Genomic DNA, 27285 nt, shown 5'->3' with positions numbered 1-27285 from the left:
TGTTTAGAGTCCAAGAGTCCCCAAAGGTAGGCAGAGGTTAAAGATAGATAGAACCTTACTCTCCAAAGTGGTAGCTTGATCGAGCAGTAAGGCAGTATCAGAGGACCGTGTTAAGCATTTGAGGTACACACTCAGTCAGCAAATGAATTCACACACTCAAGAACTGAATTCTAGGCCAATTGTTTTTTTATAAAAATAAATTGTTGTTTATTTTTAGAACCAAGCAAGCCTGGTACAGGTAAGCATTAAATACTTTTCAGTAATAAGTTACTGGATATAGAACAGTTGAAAAATGCAATAGGAATTGTACTTTGTTTGATTTACAGGGGAGCAGTAGCATGCAACACTTAGCAAATGCAGTACATTGAAATGAATAGGCTTCTACAATAAATTGCAGGTAAGTTACTTTTTCTAACTGAGATTGCACCCTCAGCGGCACTAGGGCGGCCGGGTGCAGAGTGTTGAGGCCCAATGTTATCCTACGGAGGATAGGGGGCTTCCGGTTGATGGCTGCTGGCTAGCAGGCCCCACGGTTGTGGGAGCAAAGCTCCTAGGGTTTAGCTCGGGGCAATTTGGGGACCAAAGGTGCACCCTCAGTGGCACTAGGGCGGCCGGGTGCAGGGAGCTGTTTTGAGGTCAGATGCCCTGTTGTTTCCAAGGGAGAACCTCAGGGACAAAGAAACACTGCAGGCTTGGGGACGAGGATCTTCTGGGTGTGACCACCACTTCGAGGGGTAAGTTGGGATGTTGTGGGTTGGTTAGGCACCATTGGTTTGGGCACAAAAGGCCGTTGGGCCTCGGGTGGAGGGGTGCCTTGGGATGTCGGATTTTCTTACCCGCTCTGGTCGTGGTAGAGGGGGGGGTCCGCTGGATTGAGGCTGCAGGCATCGTCTGGATGCTTGAGGCAGGTCAGGGGTCGCCGGATCTCCGGTCAGGATCGACGGGGGGCCCTCCTTGTGGTATTGGTTCGCTCGGGCCGGGGTCGGCGGGTGCAGAGTGTGCTGGATTCGCGGTCTCTGGCTGGCACCAGAAGCTGCCGTTTAAACATGTCTGGTGTTCTCGGGAGATAGAGTCCTTGAAGTGGAGGCAGGCTGGTCCTCCGGGGTTTGTGAGGCTGCTGGCTGCAGGACACGCCGGGATTTTGCAGAAGCAGGTTCGAGGGGAGACCGGCCTGTAGGGCTGGGCCAAGCCAGTGGGCGTCATCCTCTTGTTAGCTCTGCACGGCTCTTCGGTCCTTCTTCTTATCTTCTTTTCTTGTGGTTTCTAATCTGAGGAAGCAAGGTTCAGGGTGCTCCCTAAATACTAAATTTAGGGGCGTTTACAGGTAGGTAAAGGGCAGGGACTAATGGGACCCTTCCCTGGGGTGGGAACACCCCCTATTCTGCCACTCTCCTGTGGGAGGGGGGCAGGAGCCTGTCCCTGGTTGGCTGGGTCCCCCCCATCCTCAAGATGGCGGGGACTCGAGGTTGTGCTTCACCTCGCCTCCCACACCTGAGGGGTGGAGTTGGCAGAGGCACCTCCTATCCTCACATGTTTTTCCCGCCGGTTCTCCCGCCCAAGTGGGGGGGGGGGGGGTTGACCAGTTGCTGAAAGCAGCAATTGGTCTGGAGAGGCTTACAAAGGCGGCATGCCTTTGAAGCTTCTCCTTCGTGAACCCTGCCCATCCTGGGGGAGGAGGCTTGGCACCTCATCCCAGGATGTGCATTGTTTCAGGCTCCCGAGAGCATCAGGCTCTCGACCCAAGGGTCCAGAAACGTGTCTGGTGGTAGCAGCCACTCAGTCAGGTCACTAGTAGTTGGTCTAATTTCGGGGGCATCTCTAAGATGCCCTCTGTTGTACATTTTACATTAAATCCCACACTGGCATCAGTGTGGGTTTAATGTGCTGAGAAGTTTGATACCAAACTTCTCAGTCTTCAGTGTAGCCATTATGGTGCTGTGGAGTCCGTAATGACAACTCCCAGCACCATATAGTCTTTAATGGCAGCACTGCACTTACAGTGCCCAGGAATGAATTTGGGCCCTATAGGGGTACAGGGCTCATGCACCTGTACCCTCACCACTGGCATAGGGCACCCAGCTAGAGGGGTGACTGATGTATGCCAGGACAGTGGTTTGTGGGCATGGCTCACAGGGATATGTGCTATGTCGACTCTTCACTTTGTTCTGCACCAAGGCACTCAGTCTGCAAAGGCAGTGTGTGAGTGTCAGGGTACAGGACCTCTGAGGGTGGCACAATAGTTGCTGCAGCCCATAGAGGCCTTCTCTGGTCACAGTGCCCTGGGTACCTGTGGTACCATTTACCAGGGTCTGACATGTGGCCAGAGATGCCAATTGGGTTTAGGCTTCAATGCAGTTTTAGGGAAGGAACATAGGCCCTGGGTACCTGATAAGCAGGAGCCCAGGGAGCACTCAGTCAAAGAACATCAGCGATTCAGCAAAAAGTAGAGACATACCATGTAAGAAAGAGGACACTTTCTCACAACTACTTAAACATAAATGAATTCAAATCCGAAATAAAGATCCTCTGTAGAAACAACCAACACTTTGATATGTCCCTCTGGCCCATTGGCATAGGTGAGAAATGCTCCACCTGATGTTTCTATTGACGTCTTTATCGCTTTCCAGTGGGGAGGAGAGGACCAGACTATATGCATAAAATTTGCACCTGCCCTGCACATCATGGGCATTTGTCGCTGCGGGTGGTGTAGATGGCTTGTAGGGTTTTAGGGTAGAGATGGGTATGATGAATATAATTATATCCCAATTACTGCTGGCTTCCCTTACGCACCAAATCAAACGGCGCGTCAGCACAAGCTGAGTCAGCAACCTCTATGTAAAATGCTTTTCACCCTCTCCTAAGTATGGTAAAGGCACGGATGCTTCATGAGGATGGCAGTCATACAGGTGTTAATCCAGCTTCGGTTTTATTAACATGCTACCAAAATACCCATTGGCGCCGGGAAACCTCCAGTAGCTGTGCGCCTTAGAAATGTAATAATAATAATAACCCATCTGATGTGTTTCGGCTGTCCTGCGGCCTTGCTCACTGATAGTGAGGCACCATTTTGCATGTGAATTTACAACAAATGTGGCTTGTGAACTCATAACAAACAAAAAAGACTTTCTTCAACTGTGTCAATTCCATGTTGCTTAACATATTCATGTAGTGCATTGCCTAAATTACATATTATATGTATGCAGTATATCCACCCGATCTTTACAATTGCACTTAATTCCCAAGGTCCATAAAGACCGGGATAACCCCCTGGGCTGTCCGAATATTTAGAAAGATCTATGACTTACCATGGGAAAGTGATCATATGCTTATTACAATAGATGTCACTACATTGTACACAAGTATACAACATGTTGATGAGTTGCGCGCTGTGCTTTATTTCCTTGGGGCTAAACCTATCTCACTTTGGCAACATATTGAAATGCTATTGACCAGGCTTCAAAGATGTCTTGAATGCAATCTTTTTCTTTTTAATAAGGAGTTGTTTCCTTAGAGCAGCTCTTGATAAGACTAGTCTAGGAATAAGGTACATTGCTTTCATGTTGAACATCTGAATCTGTTTTGTTGGGAACCTTTGAGTCATATGATCAAAGAGCTAACCTGACTGCTTTTAGGGTCAAGCTCCTCAATGTAAACAAATTCATCATTGTTGACCATTTCCTTTGCGCATCTCCTATATCTATTTATGTTTCCCGCACCTATTAACATAATTTTGGTTATTGTGATAAAGCCTAGCAGTGGCTGACCGCACCGCATCCCTCTTCTAATGAATATCCCAATTTAAGCAGTGTGACGATTTTGTTGCAGACTACAAAAACCCAACTTCCTCCGATTTCTATTGTTGTGAAATCCAATAGTTGTCAGGGCTTTTAGTGGCTTCATCCACAAGGAAGGAAGGTGGACAAGAAATATTACAGATGTCATTACTTAATGTTATAGCCTTCTTTTCTGATGAGAAGACAATGATCTTCCCCAATTTTACATCAGCCCCGCAAAACATGCATCATTGTGATTGATGATAACTATCTATGCTAACACAAGTGCACAGTATTGCATAAAAAGGCCCGAAATCACCTTCTTCAATGGTTGCTCTGGCTAGTTGCTCATCTACATGCTAATTAACATTAATGACATCCATTCTGAGGTGTGGTTCGACTATCGCTATGCAACTAGTGAAAAATTGTGGACTTACTTGATTTCAAACTGTAGTATATTGAACATCCAGCAAATCTCTCTTTCCACAAAGTTGAGATATTTCTTGTGGTGTTGATGCATTACAATAAGTTTGTATGCATCTTTGAGGGCGATGGATCGGAAAATAAACTATTTTTCTATACAGACCTAATATATGCAAGTTAAAAGTGCTGTTTTCTCTTACCAAAAGTGGTCTGGAACAGGATGGAATACTCAGTCATTTTTGTTTGGAGAGTAAAGAATAATGGGTTGAAACGTCCTGGTTTATCTAGTGAAAAGGTCCGGACTTTACCACGCTTCATTGACCGTCGAACAGTGGACTTTGTTTGGAGTACAGCAAAGTTGGAGAAAGGTGATCCAGTCACCGAGTGGTACATTTACAAAATGATGCTTTATTCCATAGTCAAAAATTATGCACATTTTACTCTTTAAGCTCCACTGGGAGTTGGTTGACACAGACATCGGATTCAGAATGAACAGCTGTCAAAGGTAGGGAACACTTATAGCACACAGAGCAGGAAACCGTGGCATAATTCAAAAAACGATTCCCATGACTGCCATCTCAGACAGCCTAAAGCACACACGTTATCCCATGATCTTGCATACTGTTCCCCAACACAAACTGCACTGGGGAATGCTTTTCCTGGTCATTCTAGATTTTCCTCTTTTCCAGATCTATGTGAAGTGATTCTTACATTTGAATTTTTGAAGTGTGCAATGACAATTCTTGCTCTGATCGCTTTCACAGCATCTGCTAACTACATTGGTGCTTAGGGTATCATAGCTATTCTAATCAGACTTGCAGGCCAAATTAAAGATGAAACTCCCATGCATTTAACTGGTATCACACAATTTAACAGGAACAGGATTCAGATATTAGATTTATACCCAAACTGTTTATCACCTGGGTGACAAGTTGTTTGCCTTGACGTGAATATTATTCTTTGAAGGTAAAAGCTTTCTATCCGTAGTCTCTTTCTCATATTTTTTCGTGAGCTAGTTTTGTCAGACCATCAAATTATCATGTTTGCTTATTCCACTGCAGCTACATCTTCGTACCTTTTTATGCTTCTCCTCCCTTTGCTTTGATTTTCAGGGAGCGGTACCGAAAGGAAATGCTACAAAAGAATTTATTGAGAGTTTGCAATTAAAGCCAGGCCAGGTAGTTTACAAATGTCCAAAATGCTGCAGCATCAAACCAGACAGAGCTCATCACTGTAGGTAGGTAAACATCATTTATTGAAATGTGTTAGCAACATTCCTTTGTGAATCTGTTGAATTTCAGTTCAATCGGTGTATGCCATAATGGGGAATGAAAATAAAATGCAGTGATCAGAGATTACCTTTAGCTACAGTTTACAGGATTTACTGACTGATTTTATTTGGATACATAGGTTACTTTGTGCAACTGTACCTTGAGTTGTTGTCTTCATCATGCTCCGAAATGACCAACTAACGGACCTTTCCTGACTTGTAAAGGCACAAATGCACAAGAGAGAGAAATTAGATCTGCCTGCAATGAATTAAGCACTGCTAGTAGTTCGTTACAAACCTAGCATCCATAAAGCACACACAGTGCTTAATATAATGCTCAATATAATGGTATTAAATACCCAGTGGGTAATTTATGATGCAATGCAGCATAACAGTAAGATTAACATCTGCCTGCAGTGTACCTCCAGATTTATCGACAGGCATCGGGTTCAATATACTCCGGTTTTAAAATGTTCTAATCTTTCCCAAAACAAAATCCTCTAGTAACATGTTGATTGTAGGTGAGAAATATTCATAGGCCTCCACTATCAATAAATCTCCATGTACACTGGGAATCCTGCATCGTCCACATATTGCCAACCTCATCTTGTTTAGTTTGAGCTTGTTTGCAAAATAAATGATGCAAGATTCTCACTTGTGCCGCAGATACTAGTTCAAGTAAGGTATTTCCAAGTGTGCTTGTCTTATCCCCTCTTCTTTCCTTAGCCAACCCATCATCCTTCCCCTTAACCGAGGTATAAAAGCCTCCCAGAGCAGGATTTCCGTCAACACTGAGCACAGATTAAAATGGAACTACTCCTCTCTTCAAGTAGTCTATCAGCTTATTGTCTGACAGTGCCCCTTACTTTTAAATGCCACATAATGCCCCACTCATCTAATTTGATAGTATGTTCAGTTAGGAGTTCTATTGCTAAGTGGTCAAACTCTTGAAACTGCTCGCACACAGATACAAATTCTTGTACAACCTCTACCCCACCTACCTCAACAGCCGTATCAACTTCAATACAACCACCAAACACCCCTGCTCATCCGGACTGTTGCTCAAGCACATCCTGCACATACAAAGAACCAGAGTCACATTTGAGCTGCTGCCTCAGTACGTAAGCTGTGCAAGAAACTGAAAACTGGCCTTTCACCTGGACAAGGCCAAGTCTCAGCCGACATAACCCCTGCTTTCTCAGCACCAGGATACTCTCTGGGGTGAGCGGCACACTTTACAAATATCCTTAACATATCATAACATACAGTTTGCTTTATCATCATTGCTGTGGTGTTCATATGTCTCTCACTCTGGTGTCTCTCCATCCACACTCAGTCTCTGTTCTTTTCCATCTCAGTCAGACTCTCCTATCATTTCTTTCTCCTTTCTTTCTCACCTTTCTGTCTATATCCTCACATGTGATTAATTTTCTTTCACTACTGTATAACTTCTCTCTCTCTCTCTCCCTCTCCCTCTCCCTCTCCCTCTCCCTCTCCCTCTCCCTCTCCCTCTCCCTCTCCCTCTCCCTCTCCTCTCTCTCTCTCTCTCTCTCTCTCTCCCTCTCTCTCTCTCCCTCTCTCTCTCTCCCTCTCTCTCTCTCCCTCTCTCTCTCTCCCTCTCTCTCTCTCCCTCGCGCGTGCTCGCCCTCTTTTCAATCGCTTATCTCAGTCCCTTCTCTCTCACTGTCATCCTTCCTCCCACCTTCTCCAGCTCACTCCCAATCATAAACAAGCCCTGTGGAAGATTAACTTGAGTGAGCGATGTGTGATACTCCTACAGAATATTAGCTGTCCCTGCTTTCTCAGTCTCCCACATTAGCTAGGGCTTTACATTATAGGAATGAATGCTGACAGAGCTCAGCTCTGCATGTGAACTGGCTCACCTTGATCTATATCTACACAGGGCCTCAGCAGTGTCTGTAGTGGAGCTCAGCTGCATACTTGGATGAGCTCAGCTCTGTTTGCCCAGGGCCACAGACCTATGAATGCAGGAACTCTGCTCCGGCTTTATGAAAGAAATTGTCTATGGTGAACAGTCTCTGCTCTATCTGTGCATGGGTTTCACACTATGTATGCAGGGACTTGGCTGCATCTGTGGTAGAGCTCAGCTCTCTCTGCAGAGGAGTGCAAGAGCTCCACTGTCTCTGTATGCACAAGAACCTACTTTTCTGTGTGCAACAACTTGTTTATGTCTTCTAAGTGTTCTGCCTATCGCCAAGCTTTGGTGGGAGATGTGCTAGGTGCCCACAGTGCCATTCTGATCTGCCTCTTCAGTCTCTTATATGTCTTTCCACCAAACGCAAAGGGTAAGAGGCATTAAAGGTCCTTCTGGGAGGTGGACTGTGAGAGGTCAGAACACAGCAGTCCTCGGCTGTGCTTAGGAGGAAAATGCATCACTTGTGTATCCCTGCTGTGGTGCTCATGTCCAGCTTTACCTTACTTGGAAGTGTGTTTGAATAGGTAAAAGTGAGTACGAGAGAGTGAGTGAAGATGTATGAGTGTGTTGGAACAAGTTATTGATTGGAAGTTGTGAGAGGGAGTGGAAGTGAGTCGTGGGTGTAGCTATCAATTGTCCAGCAAGTGCAGTTGCAACAGGGCCCAGAGTTGGAGAGTTTGTGTAATTGTGTTAGTAGTTAGAGTATGAGTGAGAATGAGCATATGAGAGAATGTGAGTTGGAGTAAGAGAGGGGAAAGAGACTTAGACCCAGATTATCAAAGTTTTCACACAACGTAGTGTCGTGTGAGAGGGAAAGAGTAGGAAAGCACCATATCTACAAAGAAATCGCACTATCCTGCTCTCTCTCTCTACCACGGGTGCACAATTAGGCTGCTGAGCGCCATGCACACTCCTTTGCACCATAGTGCCTGCAGGAGTCTGGCAGGGATTTTGTATTGGAAGGGTGCCTTTCCAGTACAAAATACTGTGCTTTGATTAACTTTCGAAATTTCCTAGTTTGGATGTGTGCTGTACAGTGCAGTACACATGCAAAATGGGAAAAGTTAGGAGAAATAAAAGCATTTCTCATCTTTAACATCTGCTTTCAAGTTGCATTTAGTTTTTTGGCGCAAAACACTGTCTACTAGTGTTAGTAGATAGGGTTTTGCACCAAAAAACATTGGTCTTTGCATGGAAATGCCCATGTACCAGCCATGGAACCCCCCCCCCCCCTTTATGCAGAGTAACACAAAACAGTGCTTTGCATTACTTTCACATACAAAAAATTACATTACTTTCAGGCAGCTTGCCAATGTAAAACAGGTTTTGAGCTTAAAAGTAAATGAAAACAAACATTTTAGCACAGGTTTGCATCAATTTTGTCACACAAACCCAGTGCAAAATATTTGTTAATCTGGGTCCAAATGTGAGATGAAGTGCGTATTAGTGAGACAAATTTCGAAACAAATGGGATGAACTTTTGGGCATTATTACATCCCAGCACTATCCAAGATCACCAGCCGCCAATGAAGCCAATAGTAACTGGCAGGATATGGCCTAATGGCCTGTGCCGCTGACTTTGAAACTGAGCAACAAGATTTGAAACCCTGCGTCAACTCAACATCCTGTGATCCTGGGCAGAACACCTAATCTCAACATTTTAAGAACAAAATCGGATTTTGTGTAATATAATCTGGTGCTCATGAAAAGCACCCTGATGTCTTTGGGCCTGGTTTGATCTGAATAAAAACTCCACAAATAAAAAAAACAGGCAGCCAGGAACATTTTACCCAGAGCATTGGGACTGCTACCCAGTGACCATCTTTGCTATTCACCCACTCCATCCCTATTTTGCCAACATCAATTTACATGTTCCTATGTTTTAGCGAGTACTTGGCATCTTTAAAACCAAAACAACAACCCCCCCCCCCCCCCCCCACCTCCCACCCTCCCAACTACTCCCACCCACCCCCATGGAAAATGCTATTGGCAGAAAACTCTGGACTGCCTATGGTCACTACATTTAAAAACAAAACAAAAATAATTCTTCACTTATTAGTATTTATTTAGTGTTTTTTACCCCTCACGTAAGTAGTAAGTACTGTATAAATCCAATTGCAAATCAAGACAATTTTTGATTTTTGACGTGTTTGCTTGGAAGCAGTTGAAGATGGCAGAGATTGCCTTTGAAGTTCAGATGCGGTCTCATATACCGGCGTTAATTGGCCAGCATTGTCTCCCTTTAAAATAATGGTGTTCAGTGTAGCACACTGCCTTGCACAATTAGAACTCCCACTGAGGGTTTTTTGTCCTAGATGTTGTGAACTACCTGTGACCCCCATCGCCTCCTTTGAGGACACTGCAGCAGCAAGATAAGCTGAGAAAAGAAATGTTTATTCCGGCTCTCTTTTCCCCTGCCATACTTCGCCCAGGATTTCCCTGGGACAGACAACCATGCAGCTTCAGCCCAGGCTATGGAACACGACGGGGGGGGGGGGGGGGGGGCTAAAGCCCTCTCAGCCCAATGGCCATTGCACGCTTGAGCAAGAATCAAAAGACACACAATTGATGGACGGAATGCAGAACAAATCAAAACATTCACCCCCAGTTAAGAGATCTGGGTTAAATGCATCATTCTTTTGCTCACCATGCCACCCCAGTTTAGACCTGGCCATATGCAAATCAGTCTTGACCGTGCGCCTCATGGGAACAGTCCAGTCCGAACTGCCAAGCCAGGGCCTCCCTGGACCGGAAACAAGCATCCTAGGACCGGTTTCATGGTTTCACCCCTCTTCAGCCAGTTTAGCTTCATTCCAGTGGCACAGTGAGCTCAGGACCCACGTCTGGGCATACCTGACGCACTTAGGGCGAGAAAGCAAAAGACACACAATTGATGGACGGAATGCAGAACAAATCAAAACATTTACCCCCAGTCAAGAGATATGGGTTAAATCCATCATTCTTATGCTCACCATGCCACCCCAGTTTAGACCTGGCCATATGCCTCATGGGAACAGTCCAGCCCGAACTGCCAAGCCAGGTCCTTCCTGGTGCGGAAAGAAGCATCCTAGGGCCGGTTTTTCATTTGTCACCCCAAGTGGGACGGGTATGCCCAGACGTGGGTCCCGTGCTCTCCATGCCACTGGAATCAAGCTATCCTGGCTGAAGAGGGGTGAAACCCCGAAACCGGTCCTAGGATGCTTGTTTCCAGTCAAGGGAGGACCTGGCTTGGCAGTTAGGGCTGGACTGTTCCCATGAGGCACAGGGTCAAGGCTGATTTGCATATGGCTGGGTTCAAACTGGAATGGCATGGTGAGCAAAAAACGATGGATTTAGGCCCAGATCTCTGTACTGGGGTGAATGTATGACATTGTTCTGCATTCTGTCCATCAACTGTTGTTTTTGCATTGAGCAAGAATCAAGACATTAGGCACTTCAAGGGCCTTAGTGCTTGGCAAAAAGCAGTAGTCTATTTTGGGAATATATAAACAGGAATATATAAACAAAGAATGGCATATCTTCTTTTTATCGTGTGACTGTTGTAAAAATCCCTACATCAGCATTTTCAAAGTTGATATCTTTTGGGCCTGATGAAGCAACATGTTGTGAACACGTTTGCCTATGAAGAACACCTTGAATGAATAACAATAAATATGTTTTTATTTATTTATCAATCTCTGATCATTGACTCTTACCCATTCAGTTTAAAGATCTTAAAAACAGTTGGTGTTTAATTCTAATTGCATATAGGACTGGAGGGTGTCATCCTGTAATTCTTTCTGAGGTCATAGTGTAAACTGTTGTTGTAAATTGTAACTTATTTATCTATTGAGACAAGATTTGCAAATCGAGAATAGGACCTTTGTATTGACTAGTATGCCCGTGCAACACTATTTAACTTAACACTTTGTCAGAAAACTCTTCCCCATGCACATCTGCTATTTGCCCAGTGTAATACACCATGCCGCTGGAGGGACTAACCTGCCAGATTGTGAGTTTGTTCATTACCCTTAACCCGAACTGGCCTGACCTCGACTAGCCAAACACCACTGTCACTATATTTATGCTCAAGAACTTTCTTCCATCCAAACTCAAGCACTTGAGTTGCAAGCAGATATTGAATACATTTTCCATTTTTATGTGGACGGGTTTTGGCCATTTCATCAATTTTACAAGATTATAGTCCAAAATATCCTACGCTGCATTCAAAAGAAACAAATCAGCCTTTCATAGTGCAAGTAGTGGAGGTGCAGATAACCTGAACTAGAACGATACAGCAGGCGTCCCGTAATCTGTGGGTGGCAGTTTACGTAGTCTTGCCACCCTACTTTATCGTGAAGTGCGGTCTAATGCATTCTTATAAGTGTACCAGTAATCATCGATTACATGGCCTGGCTTAATCGCCATTGGCACCTGTACTCTATTGCATGTGTCAGTTGAGGGTGCCATGTTTCCAGCAGGTTAGATGTAGATTCTTCTCTAGCGTTTAGCATGTCTTTCACAGAAGTATGTACTAGTTCCACAATGCCACGACACGGCCAGAGTCCATTCCCTATCACAACAAGCATGAAATTCCTTCTAGGTGTAGCCTTACTACGAGCACAAGAAATGAAGTGGGAAGGAACAAGGCCCCTGGCCATTAAATGCAGAAAAAGTGTGTTAAGGTATTGAATCCCAGATTAGCTGACTTAAGGGCTCGGGCCCAAGAGCTCATAGCCTGAGGCTGAAGCATGCCACCATATTGAAAATACTGAAATATTGCAAACCATCTACATCACATGCTCTAACCCTAGAACCTTTTTAATAGCTAATTAATTCATGCATAACAGTGAAAGCCTAATTTGAAAAAAACTTGTTTAAAGAATTTTTATTGTGTGTTCACTGGTTCAACGTAAATGTCTGGTTTGTCCATTTTAACACAATCACACCCATTTTTTTTAATCCATCAAATAATTGTATTTGAGTTTATATAAATGTGTCACAGTTTACGAATCATAGGATCTTAAAGTGAAAGTATAATTAAAACATTGTAATTTACTTTGCAAAGAAATTAAGCAAAGGTGGTGATATTATCGATACACTCAAATATGTTGCCTTTTTCCTATGCTTATTTTCAGTGTTTGTAGGCGGTGTATACGAAAAATGGACCATCATTGTCCTTGGGTTAATAACTGTGTTGGTGAGACAAATCAGAAGTTCTTCGTATTGTTTACAGTAAGTATGTTGATTGATAGTTCATATACTTTTGCTCATTCTTTAAGGCATATTACTTACGTCTTTATTTGGTAATCATTCAAGACTGTGAAATAATTTATTGAAAGTAAATATTAAATTGTTGTTATGACATTTCTTTGGTCCTTTGTTAAATAAATACTGAATGTTACTTATAAGAATGAACAAAAAGGAAGAGGGTAGTATCAGGTAAGCTATCGAAAGCATTGATACTCAAAGTATGGCCTGGGGCAGCATGCGGCCCTCTTGACCTTTACATGTGGCGCCCTTGTCAACTGGAGCACTGAGCTGCGGTTTACTCGATTCAGCACTAACAATAAAAAGATGTTAAATAAAGAGCCAATCAATTATTTTAAGGTTAATTGGTGATAAAGGATGTAACTTGGGAGTCCTGCACCACGTTTCTTTAGAAACACCATTTTAATTAAACTCATCTGGCAGCAAAAGTGTAAAAATATAACAGTCTCTTAAAGGGGATTTACTTAACATGCAACACCTTTGTACAACTTATTAGATCAGTGCATTTAGAAGTATTAATTTAAAAGTGATAGGTTTCAAACATGGATTTAGAAACATTATGTTCGAGGCATATGAGCTGCAGATTACGCACTATGCATAGATCGCCACCTGGTGTTGGGCCCGGATGTTTGCACTTGTTTTTGTCTTGGAAAGTCTTTGGAAGTCACGAGGTAGGTGACTCCTCCCTTGGATCATAGTGCGCATGGGCATCGGCTCCATCCTCAGATTGTTTTTTTCCGCCATCGGGCTCGCATGTGTTCTCGCGTTCCAGTTCGGAACCGTTAACGGTTTTCCCTTCCCTTCTCAACGGTATTGTTTCGATCGCGTTTTCCCAATCCACACGACTCTTCAACTTCGAAGTCTTCGATTCCGGTCGTCGACAAAGGCCTTCGGCCTACCTGGGCCTCATCTCCGTCTCATGGAAAGGACGCCATTTAAAAAGTGTTCTCGATGTGGGTCGAAGTTTCCCCACACCGACCTGCATGAGGTGTGCAACCTCTGCCTCTCACCGGAGCACGAGGCCAGAGACTGTCTAGCTTGCGCCTCCTTCCGCTCCAAGAAGACGATCCAGGACGGACGAGCTAGAAGAACAATGGCTCACTCGTCATCTTCGATCCCCGACGACTTCTTCCAAGAAGGCGTCTATGTTCCAGAGCAAGGTCGGGTCGAAGAAGGCATCATCAGCACCTCTGAAGCAGATGACGTCGAGGACATCACTCCAGCTCAGAGGGCCGTGAGTACAGACGTCGACCCCAACCCCCCCTTGACGCTATCAAAAAAGGCTTCGGTACCACCTTCACCTTCGGGCCCAGGTGCACACCGAGACACTGCTTCCCATGCCCCGTCTTCGGGCCCGGTGAAGAAGCCTGCTAAGCCTTTAGGTGACTCTGGCTCGAGTCAGCCTACCCTTGGTGCCGAAAAACATGCACAGGCACCGAAAAAGAAGACATCCTCCTCATCCACGCCAACCGCTGCTTCGACATCTAAGCACTCTGCGTCGAAGCCTAGCACCGGTTCCTCAGCACCGACAACACCCTCGGAGCCGGCCAAAAAACGGCCACTGAAGGGCCCAGACTCCTATTCTTCGAAGCCGAAGACCTCGGATCCGGAAAAACAACAACAGGTTCCATCGGACAAAGACACTGCAAAACTGCACGGTGCCAAACCCAGAACAGCTACTGAGTCGGCGCTGAAAAAGTATACGGCACCGAAGCCGTCGACTCTGAAGGATCTGCCTCCCACAGAAGAACTGTTTTGCCCAGATCCTACCCAAAAGACTTGTGAAGGATCCTAAGACTGGTCACTTAATGCTTAGCATCAAGAAAAGACCCCTAGAAACACCTGTACCGGCTCCACCACCAAAAAAGAGAGACTTTGCTACCTCTCTCTTAAGGATTCCTTTTACTCTTCTTCCTCCTCCTACTCCCCCACCACACCGCTGTCCTACACCATCACCTACTCCAGTAGATGATGATGATACCAACACCTCAGATGATGCAGGGGGAGGTGCGGATGATCAACCCCTAGGGGACCCTACCGGCTCCCCAGACCCCTGGGATGATTACAGTGTCCCAGACGTCCCTTACACCCCACAAGATGACATCTATCCCTCCAGGCCTTCCCCTCCAGAGGACAATATCAGCTTCAACCAGCTCCTCCACAGAGCTGCCCAGTACCATGGGGTGGCCCTTCATACAAACCCCGTAGAAGAAGACTTTCTCATTGACACTTTTGACACCACACAAAGGTCCACCTCAATTTTACTCCTGCTTAAAGGGGTCATTAAGCATGCACCAGAGGTCTTTAAAGACCCGGTTAGGGACAAAAGAATTACTGGAAGAGAGAGGTTTTCACCAATTTTCTTAACATAAGATGATCTGGTTCAGAACGTAAATGTAGTGGAATACTGTTCCACAGTTTGGCCCCATTATATGAAAACATTTTACCTCCACTGCGAGCACGTTTGATCTTAGGCACACCAATTAAACCTTTACTCCCTGACCTGAGATTACGATTGGGGACATATCGTTGATTCCAAGAGCGGATCAGGGACGGGCCCCTTCCTGCCAAGGATTTAGGGATAATACAGAGTGCTTTAAATTGTACTCTTTGCTGGATAGGAAGCAAGTGAAGAATATCGAGGGCCGGCTTAGCCGAGGACCGTTTAGGAATGTTCATCAGCATGCGAGCTGCACAATTCTGTACAATTTGAAGTCTTTTAATTGTGGCCAAAGGGGCTCCAAGGTAGATCGCATTGGCGTAATCCAGCCGCGACAGTACAATAGCTTGTACAAGTAAACGTCTTGCTAGAAAAGGCATCATTGGCAGAACCTTTCTAAATCTTCTGAGCAATCCGTAACAGTTCGCTGCTACTTTACGAGATTGTACTTTAAAATCTAAGTTACAATCCATCCAAACTGCTAGACTCTTAACGCAACTCTTTGGGACTGGGGGGCACCCAAGCAATTGGGCCACAGATGGTGAATATCAGAGGGAGCGGATTTCCCAAAGAGAATAAGCTCAGTCTTGGAACCATTGAGCTTCAAAAACGAGCTGCTCATCCAGTCAAAGACCGTCTGAAGGCAAGTTGCCAGATCAGGGTCTAAATGATTTGGTTGTTTCAAGGAGACAATCAGTTGAGTATCGTCGGCATAAGAAACCACCTTTATCCCAAATGGGAGGATTGTTTCTGCCAGCGAACTCATATAAACATTAAACATCGTGGGGCTCAGGGAGGATCCCTGAGGAACCCCACAGTTCAACGGGATAGACTTAGATGACCAATCTCCTTCAAACACCGAAAAAACCCTATTTTGAAGAAATGATTGGAGCCACCTAAGAGCCAGCCCAGTCACTCCAGCAGCCCTCAGTCTCTGAAGCATGAGAGGATGGTTGACAGTATCGAAGGCTGCGCTGAGGTCCAAAAGGATAAGCGCAGCGCAGCCTCCACTGTCAAGAGTTTTCCTAATGTCTTCTGTAGCCGCCAGTATAGCCGTTTCTGTTCCATGTTGCGGTCTAAAACCAGTCTGGGTAACATGCAGACGATTATTATTTTCCAAAAAAGCAGATACAATCCTGTTAAAATATTTCTCTGCTAATTTGCTGACCCCTGGCAGCTGGGAAATAGGGCGATCGTTTCCCCAGTTCCCTGGGTCAAGATTAGTTTTTTTTAAAAGGGCCTTAACTCTCGCATGTTTCCATTGATCAGGCACAATCCCAGTTATGGGCGACAAATTTATACAATCCAATATAACAGGTGACACTACTTCAACAGCTTTTTGAAGGACACTGGGGGGGGGGGGGCAACGTCCAGAGGAGAGCCTGATTTAAGTTCTTTCAGTAATCTTTGCAAGGTCTGGAGGTCTAGTGGGGGGAATTCCTCCAGTAGTGGAGTGGGGGGCCAAAAGATTAACTCCACCACTTGATCCCTCTATTTGTGGACTATAAGCCAGTGGAAAAGAATTATAAATAATCCGAACTTTTCCTGCAAAAAAGTCTGCGATTTGGTCACACCGCAGTTGCGCATTGTCTGTATTGGTAACAAGAGTAGGTGGGGTGAGCAGGTTGTTTGCAATTTTAAATACCTCCCGCGGGGTATTTGCAGAGAATCTTACCCTGACAATAGAGAGCTTGGGCAGTTTTAATTTCATTTTTATATATTTTAATAGCTTCGCGATATTTAAGTTTACTCGTTACTGAAAAGTCAGTCCTCCAAAGTCTCATGTTTTTTACAGATTTGTTTAAACTGACGAAGATTGTGGGAATACCATAAGTTTTGTTTTGTTCCCACTTTTTCTGATATTTTAACTTTAGGAAGAACAGAATTAAGTGCGCGCTCGATCCACTTATTAAAATTTTTATTAGCCACAATAAGATTGAGATGAGATATGGGAATAGTATCATTCAATTTACTGATAAAATTGTCTAATGGAAGTTTTGACCATTGACGGGAAATTTTTATAGTTCTAGCGGTTCGTGTATTTACCTTACATAACCTAAAACTGAAATGAAGTAGGAAATGATCGGACCAAGGAATAGGGACCGCGTCTTCTACTAAAAGCTGATCTATGTTAGTAAATCTAGGATCAAGCGTATGACCTTTGACATGAGTTGGGCTATTCCCTTTCAATAAAAGTTGAAACCTGGCCAATTCTTTGACTAATTCTTGGGTGAAAGCTGAGGAGTAATCATCAAAATGTAAGTTAAGATCACCCAAGATTGTGAAATTGGTAGTTGAGGCGGCAAGAATTGCCGCCATCTCCGGAAGAACCTTCTTAAAGCATCCAAAAGGGCCAGGCGGACGGTATACAAGAAGCCCTGAAAAAGTGAATGTGGATGCTAGATCAATCACAAAGGAAAGACTTTCGCAATCAGGGAGTGGGTTAGCGGTATATCTACAGACAAAATTAATTTTATATATTATGGCTAAGCCTCCGCCTTGCCCTGAATGGCGATCAAGCCTTTGGATAGCATAGTTTAAGGGGAGAGCTTGAACAACATCAAAATCCATGTCGCCACTCAACCAAGTTTCGGTTAGAAATAAAACATCCGGATTCCTCTCTTCGAGGAACAGATGGATCTCAATCGAATGTTTGGGCAAGGAGCGGCAGTTAAGTAGCAGCATGGTAATCTTTTTGTCCCTGAGCATAACCCGTGCTCAGACCATTTCCACATGGTCACACTTCAACAGGTCCTTCCTCTGCTTTCCCAGGGAGACTTCCTTGCTACCCTAGACCTCAAGGAAGCCTATTTCCACATTACTATTCACAGCGCTCACAGAAAATATCCCAGATTTGTAGTGCACGGTCAGCACTATCAATTCAAAGTACTCTCATTCGGAGTCACCACACACCAAGAGTGTTTACCAAGTGCTTAGCGGTGGTGGCGGCACACCTAAGAAGACAACACATCCACGTCTTCCCATATCTAGATGACTGGCTAATAAAAGCCAGCTCATACAATCAATGTGTACATCACACTCGCGCCACTATTCAACAACTTCACGACCTGGGGTTCACAATAAATCATGCCAAGTCCCACCTGCAACTGCACAATACCTCGGTGCCACAATAGGCACCTCAAGGGCGCTAGCCTATCCTAATCCCACCAGGATGGCAAGCATACAAGCTCTTCTCACCAAATTCCAACCGCAACACTCTCTTCCAGCTCGAGTGTTCATGCAGCTTATAGGAATGATGGCCTCTTGCATATTCATAGTACCTCATGCAAGACTCCAGATGTGTCCTCTCCAAGAATGCTTAGCACGCCAATGGAACCAAGCTCAAGGTCAGCTAACAGATCTGGTGTTGGTAGACGGTCGTACCCATCGCTCTCTGCAGTGGTGGAACACCAAGAACCTTTCCAAAGGGCGACCATTCCTAGAGCCGATTTCTCAAATAGTTATGGCAGCGGACGCATCGCTCTCCGGCTGGGGAGCTCACCTACTACATCACACCATGCAGGGCAGGTGGACACCAACAGAAGTTACTCCACATCAACCACCTGGAGCTACTAGCCATATTCCTAGCCTTAAAAGCATTTCAAACACACATATCAGACAAGGCTGTCTGAGTCCACACAGACAACATGACAGCCATGTATTATATACAAAAACAAGGCGGGACACACTCTCTGCAGCTCTCTCAGCTCGCACAGAGCACACGGGGGTGGGCTATACCTCAGAACGTTTTTCTCCTAGCCCAACATGTCCCAGGAGTCCAAAACACAATAGCCAATCTGTTGAGCCGTCAATCACAACAGATCCACGAGTGGGAACTTCATCCGCAAGTTCTTCAACCATTTTTTCAAATGTGGGGGCAACCACAGATAGACCTCTTCGCCACCCAAGAAAACACCAAATGCCCAAGCTTCGCCGCCAGGTATCCTCACCCATTGTCCAAAGGCAATGCGATATGGATGAACTGGTCAGGCAGATTTGCGTACGCTTTTCCGCCTCTCCCACTCATTCCACTAGTGGTGCACAAACTACAGCAACACTCCTTAACGCTCATACTAGTTGCTCCAACTTGGGCCAGACAACCATGGTACACCAAATTGCTGGAACTTTCAGTAGTTCCGCACCAAAAATTACACCCCTCTCCATCCCTCTTAACCCAGAACCATGGAGAGATCCAACACCCAGATCCAGCTCAGCTCAGCTCAAATTAGCGATCTGGCTCCTGAAGTCCTAGAATTCGGTTACCTTAACCTTCCTCCTGACTGTATGAACGTCATTAAAGAAGCTAGACGGCCTACCACTAGAGCATGCTATGCAGCCAAGTGGAAACTGTTTGTAATATACTGTCAGAAGAACAACACTGACCCTATAGATGTGCCTATCCATCACATCATAGGCTACTTACTACACCTCCAAAGATGCAACTTAGCCTACATGTCTATCAGACTCCATCTTGCTGCCATAGCAGCATATCTACAAAATAGACAACATCTTTCACTTTTCAGAGTACCTACCATAAAGGCCTTTATGGAGGGACTCAAAAGAATAATTCCCCCCAGAGTACCACCTTCACCTGTGTGGAATTTAAACATTGTTCTCACAAGACTAATGGGGCCTCCATTTGAACCTCTACATAAATGTGAGCTCCAATTCTTTACATGGAAAACTGCTTTCCTAGTAGCCATTACTTCTCTACGAAGAGTTAGCGAACTACAAGCACTAACCATTCAGGAACCCTTTCTGCAGATGCACCATAATAAGGTTGTTCTCCAAACTAATCCTAAATTCCTCCCTAAAGTCATTTCTCCCTTCCACCTCAATCAATCTGTGGAGCTGCCTGTATTCTTCTCGCAGCCACAAACCGTCGCAGAAAGAGCTCTTCACACCTTAGATGTTAAAAGAGCACTGCTCTACTACATAGAGAGAACACAAGCTTTTCGGAAGACCAAACAACTGTTTGTGTCTTTCTCACCACCACACAAGGGCAACCCCATATCAAAATCTGGGATAGCTAGGTCGATTGTCAAATGCATACAGATGTGTTACCACAAAGAAAAACGTACATTATCCGTTCCTCCTAAAGCCCACTCTACACGAAAGATAGGGGCTTCAATGGCATTCTTAGGGAACATTCCCTTAGACGATATCTGCAGAGCAGCTACATGGTCTACACCGCACACATTCACAACACACTATTGTGTCGATGTGCAAACTAAACAAAAAGCTAGCGTGGGCCAGGCTGTTTACACTATTTCAAACTACTGCAACAGATACTGGTGGTCGCTGCTAGGACGGGATACTGCTATACAATCTATGCATAGTGTGTAATCTGCAGCTCATATGCCTTGAACAGAATATGCTACTTACCAGTATGCATCTATTCTTGGCATGTAGAGCTGCAGATCTACACACGCCCACCCTCCTCCCCGGCTACCTTTATCCGTTCCAGTATTATCTTATTTAGATGCAGCATACATGGGCATCTTTCCTGTTTCTTACAAAAACTCCCATCATTTCCCTGCTGGCGAAAAACAATCTGAGGATGGAGCCGATGCCCATGCGAACTATGATCCAAGGGAGGAGTCGCCTACCTCGTGGCTTCCAAAGACTTTCCAAGACAAAAACAAGTGCAAACATCCGGGCCCAACATCAGATGGCGATCTATGCATAGTGTGTAGATCTGCAGCTCTACATGCCAAGAACAGATGCATACTGGTAAGTAGCATATTCCTTCTTTCCTCTGCCCTGGCAATAATGCCAATAGTGAACTAAGAGGCAAGCCAGTTGTTATTTGCACCCTTTGGGTGGCCTGGGTTTCTATTAGACATGACCAACAACATAGTTTATTAAATCAAATACAGGAGAAGGTTTTGTACAGGGCCTGTCCTGAAGTCATGCGTTTCGATGTCCTCTTATAAGTGATAGTGAAGCAAAAGGAAGGAAAGTGAAACACAACAGTTGCCTACGTTCACGCAATTTGGTAAAGTGGGGAAGCCAAGACTAATCCCAGGTGTTTTGGCTTCGCTTCCCCTACACCACTTGCCACTAATGAACCCCAATCCCCTCGCCCCACCACCACCCAGCTGTCCTCAATGCGGCCCTCTGTCATATTACACCCCTAACTTTTTGGCCCCTGGGAAAACTTGCAAGTAACCATGATCTAAAGGATAAAAACATCCAGTGTTCTGTCGTTAGATCCCACTATTTAGAATGCAGGATGTTGAAAATGTATTTACATGTTTGCATTGTTGAAATTGCAGTTTAATTGGGCCTATCCTTTATGTGAGAGGTGTTGCCAGGAATTTTATCTATGCTCCTTTTTGTTGCTCTAGTAATTCAACTTGGAGATCTGCTTTTTTACCTGTTTTATCAAAGCGTTTATTTGTGAAAACCTCCTCCACTTGTTGTTTCACTGTTTATTTATTTCTATGCTTTCTTGAGTGGTACACATAGGTGGGTGGCAGCTGCTGTGCAGTAGCCTACCAGTTGAACATTTTTATCCATGGAAATTTAGATCTGTAGCTGATTAGCCACAATGTTTACTTGATATGTCTTTGCTTGTATCATCATGAAGTCTGAAGGAGGGTATGGTGAGTATTATCAGATTGGCGAGGGTCCAGTTCCTCCGACTGGAGAAGGGCTGTGCTACATTTACCCATTTTTCAATGGATATTTGCACTTAGCAACATGGGAACTGCCAGAGATCAGGATTACATTAAATCTGTTTTACACACCAGTCAAAGAGAAAAACAATACCCGACCTTAGCTATCTAGTTCTTCCTCTGACAATTGCCCAATAACTACCTTATAATACTTATAATTACCTTATAAGTATTTGTAGTTTGAAATACCTCAACATGCATTTTTGTGACCCTTATGCCTTCTCTCACAGGTGGCTGTTAGCTATGTTGAGGTTCTGGCAATGCCCATGTTAAGGTAGTTGAAATATTTCTTATTTCCAGATGCACACACCTCCATTGTTGCCCATGTTCTGTATAGAGACTGACTATGTGAAACTAGAGACGCTTCTATGAATCATTTCGGTACAGTGCCTTGTAACTTGGTATGCAAGAACCTCTTCATGACTTATGAGAATTGCTTTGTAATGTGAAGACTGGTTCCTCTGTGGTAGACTCCTCTGAGAATTTTCCGCATACTCCAACATTTTCTACCTTGCCTTTCAGAGCTGCCGTTACCTTCTTCTAAAAGATTTCTGCAGGCTGAGCCAGCGAATACAGGTTTTAAGTTATTTTAGTGATTGAGAGACAGTTTGGTTTCTGTGCCACAGGGATTCAAGACTTGTATTAGAATTAGCAGCGCTCAGTTTTGAAATGGGGAAAGTGTTCAACCAAAGTACAATGAACAATTCAAGGAAAGTGAAAGAAAGATTGAGAAAGTAGCTGTGAGCTATGTATATAGTACGGATAGGTAAGTACTGTACGTCAATAAAATATACTGTTTAAAAACCTTGATTTAAAATTTTTTAATTTGGTTTCTGGTCTTGTACACAGTGTTGTCCAGTGCGTGAGATCACACGGCCTACGGAGTGCGGGCAGGGACACATTGGTACAAATAGTGTATGCCATGGACTCCCATCCAATCAAGGTTGATAAAGAGGATGTAGCAAGTTTGCCTTTAGTGTGTGTTCACTACATTTTTTTGCCATATGCTGGACCCTGTGTTTTTGCTGGTTATAGATCTTTGTGCACTTTAAACCTGCTAACTAGTGGTAAAGTGCCTGGCTCTTCCTTTCAACATGATGAAATTGGTATACTCCTAATTGGTATATTCAACTTGCATATCTATCTCTACTATATGGGCCTGTAAGTTAAATGCCGTTAGTGGACTGCAGCACCTGTTGTGCCAGCCACTACTGTGACAATGTGAAATATGTATTCAGGCATACCATTGTAGCCTGACTGGAAGTTAAACACTGCAATTCACCCTGTCAATATAAACCCTTTTTAGTCTTCCCCAATGTAGACCTGGTCACCCACAAGGCAGGGTGCATGGTATTTAAAAGTAGGACATTCAGACATTTAATGTTAACATATCTGTACAGTAAATAGCACCAACAAGCTGTTGTTTACTGTTTTAGAAGGTTCTCATTTCCCCTCCTGAAGGTCTTGGAATCTAATGTACATTTTCTTTCAAGCTTCCCCCAGTCAGGGATTAGCGTTAAAATAGGTGTGATAAAAATGTGAACTGCTTTCTAGGAGCAAGCAATAGTCTGACCTGAATGGGCAGCGATGACTCCTCTTAATCTCCCTTTTAGAAATGGGGGTCTCTGGTTGGCAGTGGCTTGCACCCTTTCCAAGCAGAGACCCTTCCTTCTAGTCAGGGTAAGGGAGTTGTACATCCAAGATAACCCATACTCCCCTCCTTGGTAGCTTGGCACTAGCAGTCAGGCATATCTTAGAGGCAATGTGTAAAGAATTTGTACAAAATACACACAGTAACACAGTGAAAACACTACAAATGGACACCACACCAGTTTAGAAAAATAATCAATCATTATCTAACTGAAACAGCAAAATTCCAGCATACGTAAGCTAAGATATCACTTAAAAAAGATTTTGAATAGTTCAGTCATAGAAAATGATGGATGCGTCACTTTAATCACAAAGTACCGGGGATGCGTCAAAATCAAGGCAAAAACAGGTGCAGGGGAGGTGAGACGCCGGAAAAGCAAAGCGATGCGTCCGTTCCTTAGTCCCAGGGGAAGTGATGTCGGTTCCTTACTACAGGGGAGGTAATGCGTGTGTTTCCGGACACGCGGCTTTGTTTTCTTACTTCTGGAAAACGCCGATGAAGAACTTGGCGCACAGGTGCGATTCAGTGGAAATCTGGATGTGCTGGGCTAATGCGGCAGCAAAACAGGTGCTGCTTCAATTTCTCAGATGCATGGCAGGTGTGCGTCTATTTCTTCAGCAGCACAGCAGGCCTGCGTCTAAGTTGGAGTGGGTGTTTTGGACGTTGGAGACACAGTGCTCAGGAGTCTGGCTGTGGTGATCTTTCAGCCGCACGGCAGATGCTGCATTGATTCTTCGGCTGCACCGCGGCAATGCATTGGGTTTTCAACAGTGCAGGAAGACTGTGGCAGGAAAAACAGGTGCTGAAGATCAGTTTGTGGATTTTCTTCTCATCTTGCAGCAGAAACCACCTTCAAGTGCCCAGAACTGGAATTGGCACCACTTGGCAGGTAAGAACTCCCAACAGAGGTGTTCAGGGGCTGCAAGTGATGGCCCTGAGACTCCTTAACAGGAGGCAAGCACACACAAGTGTTTGGAGAACCTTGACAAGCAGGATGATGAAAACAAAGTTCACTCCTTTCACTCTCCAAGACAGAAGAAGCAAGCAGCAGGCCAGCCCAACACAGCAACAAGCAGAGTGGCAGTTCCCCTCCTACAGCTTCTCCAGCCCTTTTTCTTGGCAGAATCTCCTCTTGATCCAGAAGTGTTCTAAAATGTGGGGTGACCGGTCGAATACTTATACCCTTTTCTGCCTTTGAAGTAGGCATACTTCAATAGATAGTCTTTGTAGTGCACTGATCCTGCCTTGCCCTGACCTCGCTCCAGACACACTACAGGGGGCTGATGACAGCATTGCAAGAGGACAGGAGCAGCCCTATTCAGGTGTCAGTGACAACTCCTCCTACCACTCCAGCTCAGGAAGACCCATCAGACTTTCTGGAGTGAATGCACAAAGAACCCAACTGTCAGTCTAAACCAGACGTGGATTCCACAGGCAGACCGAGGCACAGGATGGTAAAGCAAGAAAATGTCCACTTTCAAAAAATGGCATTTTCAAACACACAAATTAAAAACCACCTTCACAGAATGATGTGTTTTTAAGCTGAGCCTAGAGCCAGCGTGCATGCACTGCTCTGTGAGGTATGCTGTTATCCCTCTAAGGGCTTTGAACACGCCCACCGCTTTTTCATTGGTTGCTTGGTCTGACTTTACAAATTCCATTGCTTTTGTTAGTGAATAGTGTCCCACCTTGTGGCTGTTTTGTTCCCGCCCTGGCGACTGCACCTGCTAAATGGATCCTTTCACTAGTGGCTTTATGTTTTGTTTCAATGCACTACTTTGTCTTTCCGCCCTCTCCTCCAGCATGCTTGTATTTATTGTTTCGTGCTTCTTTCTTCGGCGTTTGTTCATTATTGGTGCCCGTCGCTGCTCTCTGTATGTGGAAAAAAGGGTTCCCCTAGTTTCTTTTAGGTTCAAGAGGAGGGGAAAGGGCACATGTAAAGAAAACAACCTCTTGTCTAACCTATTTTAATTGTTAATGATAGTTATTCATGCCTTTGATAATCCCCAGAGCCACAAAACATTTCAAGGATAACTTACTCTTGAATCTTATTTATTGGTTTTTATTTTTATAACACATCATTTATAAAATTTCATTTGACACATAGTTTATGTACAAAATAAACATTGCCATACACATATTTTTCCATTAAATTGGATGACAACAATTTAAAAGAAAAGAAGAGGCACATAGAGACAAAAATCTTTTTTGATTCAAATAATTGAATTTAGAGAGACAAATGAAAAAACATTAAGAGAAAAACCCCACAAGAACATACCATCACACTGTCATTCTCACCTGTCACTCCACCCTTGCATACTATCAATCATACCACAAAAAGGTTTCCTTTTTTTTAATGTATAAAACTAAAAAAACACATCTGGTGTAAGATCCTGTTTGAGTTATAGTTCAGGAATTGATAAGATTCGAGAGAAACACAAAAGATTTTGGTTAAAGCATTAACACAAAGTTTCTACTATAGGTCTCCCAGATATGTGGTCGCTGGTCGGTCTACGCACGTTTCGGAGACTGTATGCGAGTTTCCCGTCTCCTTCTTCAGGACCAATATATTTTTTAAAAGGTGTTCTTTATAGTCTGTGCGGCGGTAAGGAGGGGTTCTCTATGTAGAGTGCAGCGGAGCAAACTCTCTGGTTCAAAAGAGACTGATCCGTTTGTCAACTTGCAGCATGAGGGAAAAGAGCTCTTTGGGTTAGGCTCTGTTGCCTGTCATAGGTTAGTTTGCACAAGAGTTAATACTTTTCAATCTGTTAGATGTATGGATCTCCTTATATTCTTATTTTTCTTATATGCAATGCTGCAGGTAAAGACCACGATTTCTAAGAGGCTATCTTGGTTTTATCTAGATAGTTAGCGAACACGGTTCCCCAGAGACTGTGAAAGATATACTTCTTATCTTCCGTAGGCTTCCTCTATTAAGGCACTCTCTATGTTTAAAGAAACATTCTCCTAGTTTTCAAAATGCTGGCGTCAATGTCGTTCTTCTCAAACCAGGGCCCGTCGCTGCTCTCAGCTGCTTGTTTTCATTCCAGCTGTCTTAATGCTGTGTCCTCATTTTTTTTCTCCATTTTTTTTTTTTATTAAAACCGATACTTACAACAGCTCTTTGTCATTAATCAGTGTGGCATGCCGTACTTTATCTTTAAACATGGTGTTGTTGATGCCATATACTGGTGCCGCCGTTAAGGATCATAGAGGAGGTAGCTGGGGCCAGGAGCAGCAGCAGGCTGCAGTATAACACTGACTCGGCTGACCCTCACTTCAGCAGCTGCTTTTTCCTCCTCCTCCTGCTGCTGCCTTTGCTACTCTGCCCAAACTCCTCCCTCCCCTCCCGGAGCTCTCCCCGCTCTACCATGGTCATGAAGAAGTCTGGCTCCCAGCTGGAGCACAAGATTGAGCGTTGTCACTGAGTGTGCCAGTGGGACAAGATTCCCAAGCACATCCCGCTGCCTTTATGGTCTTTGTATTCATTTCTCCTAGGGCCAACATTTTTCATCTACAAGTTGTAAGTTTTAGAATGTCATTTATTAGCAAGAAAACAATACTTTGCACTCCTATAAGCATACTTAATGATGCCTCTTATTGTGAAGCACTGCTATCATTTACAGTTCATCAAAAGAGCTCTGCTGACTTGTAAAAAAAAGAATGTTTGACTTGATGTTCTCTGTCTGAAAAATGGTGGCTTCCTTGCCTTTGTTTGCATTGATTATGGCACATGACCATATCAGGCAGATCCAGGTCTGTCACCACAGAAGTTTTTTTTGTTCCCAACACACATGAGCTACAAACAATAGAATGGAAGGCTACTCGATGAATTCCGAGTAGTAAAGATTGATTCAAATCT

At 44.3% G+C, this 27285-nt stretch overlaps 1 protein-coding gene across 4 annotated transcripts in view; it reads left to right on the top strand.

The window, feature by feature from the left end:
* Nucleotides 1–27285, top strand: part of ZDHHC3 (zDHHC palmitoyltransferase 3) — a 95060-nt gene that overhangs the window by 34336 nt on the left and 33439 nt on the right. For all 4 annotated transcript variants that reach the window (XM_085631540.1, XM_085631542.1, XM_085631539.1 and 1 more), the window contains 2 exons: nucleotides 5309–5433; nucleotides 12520–12616. In XM_085631540.1, coding sequence (XP_085487666.1) covers nucleotides 5309–5433; nucleotides 12520–12616 — 222 coding nt within the window. The remainder of the gene's footprint in view (nucleotides 1–5308; nucleotides 5434–12519; nucleotides 12617–27285) is intronic.

Source organism: Triturus cristatus, chromosome 10 (assembly GCF_964204655.1).
Source record: "Triturus cristatus chromosome 10, aTriCri1.1, whole genome shotgun sequence".
Lineage (NCBI taxonomy): Eukaryota > Metazoa > Chordata > Amphibia > Caudata > Salamandridae > Triturus > Triturus cristatus.
This window is presented reverse-complemented; position numbering and strand designations above follow the sequence as displayed.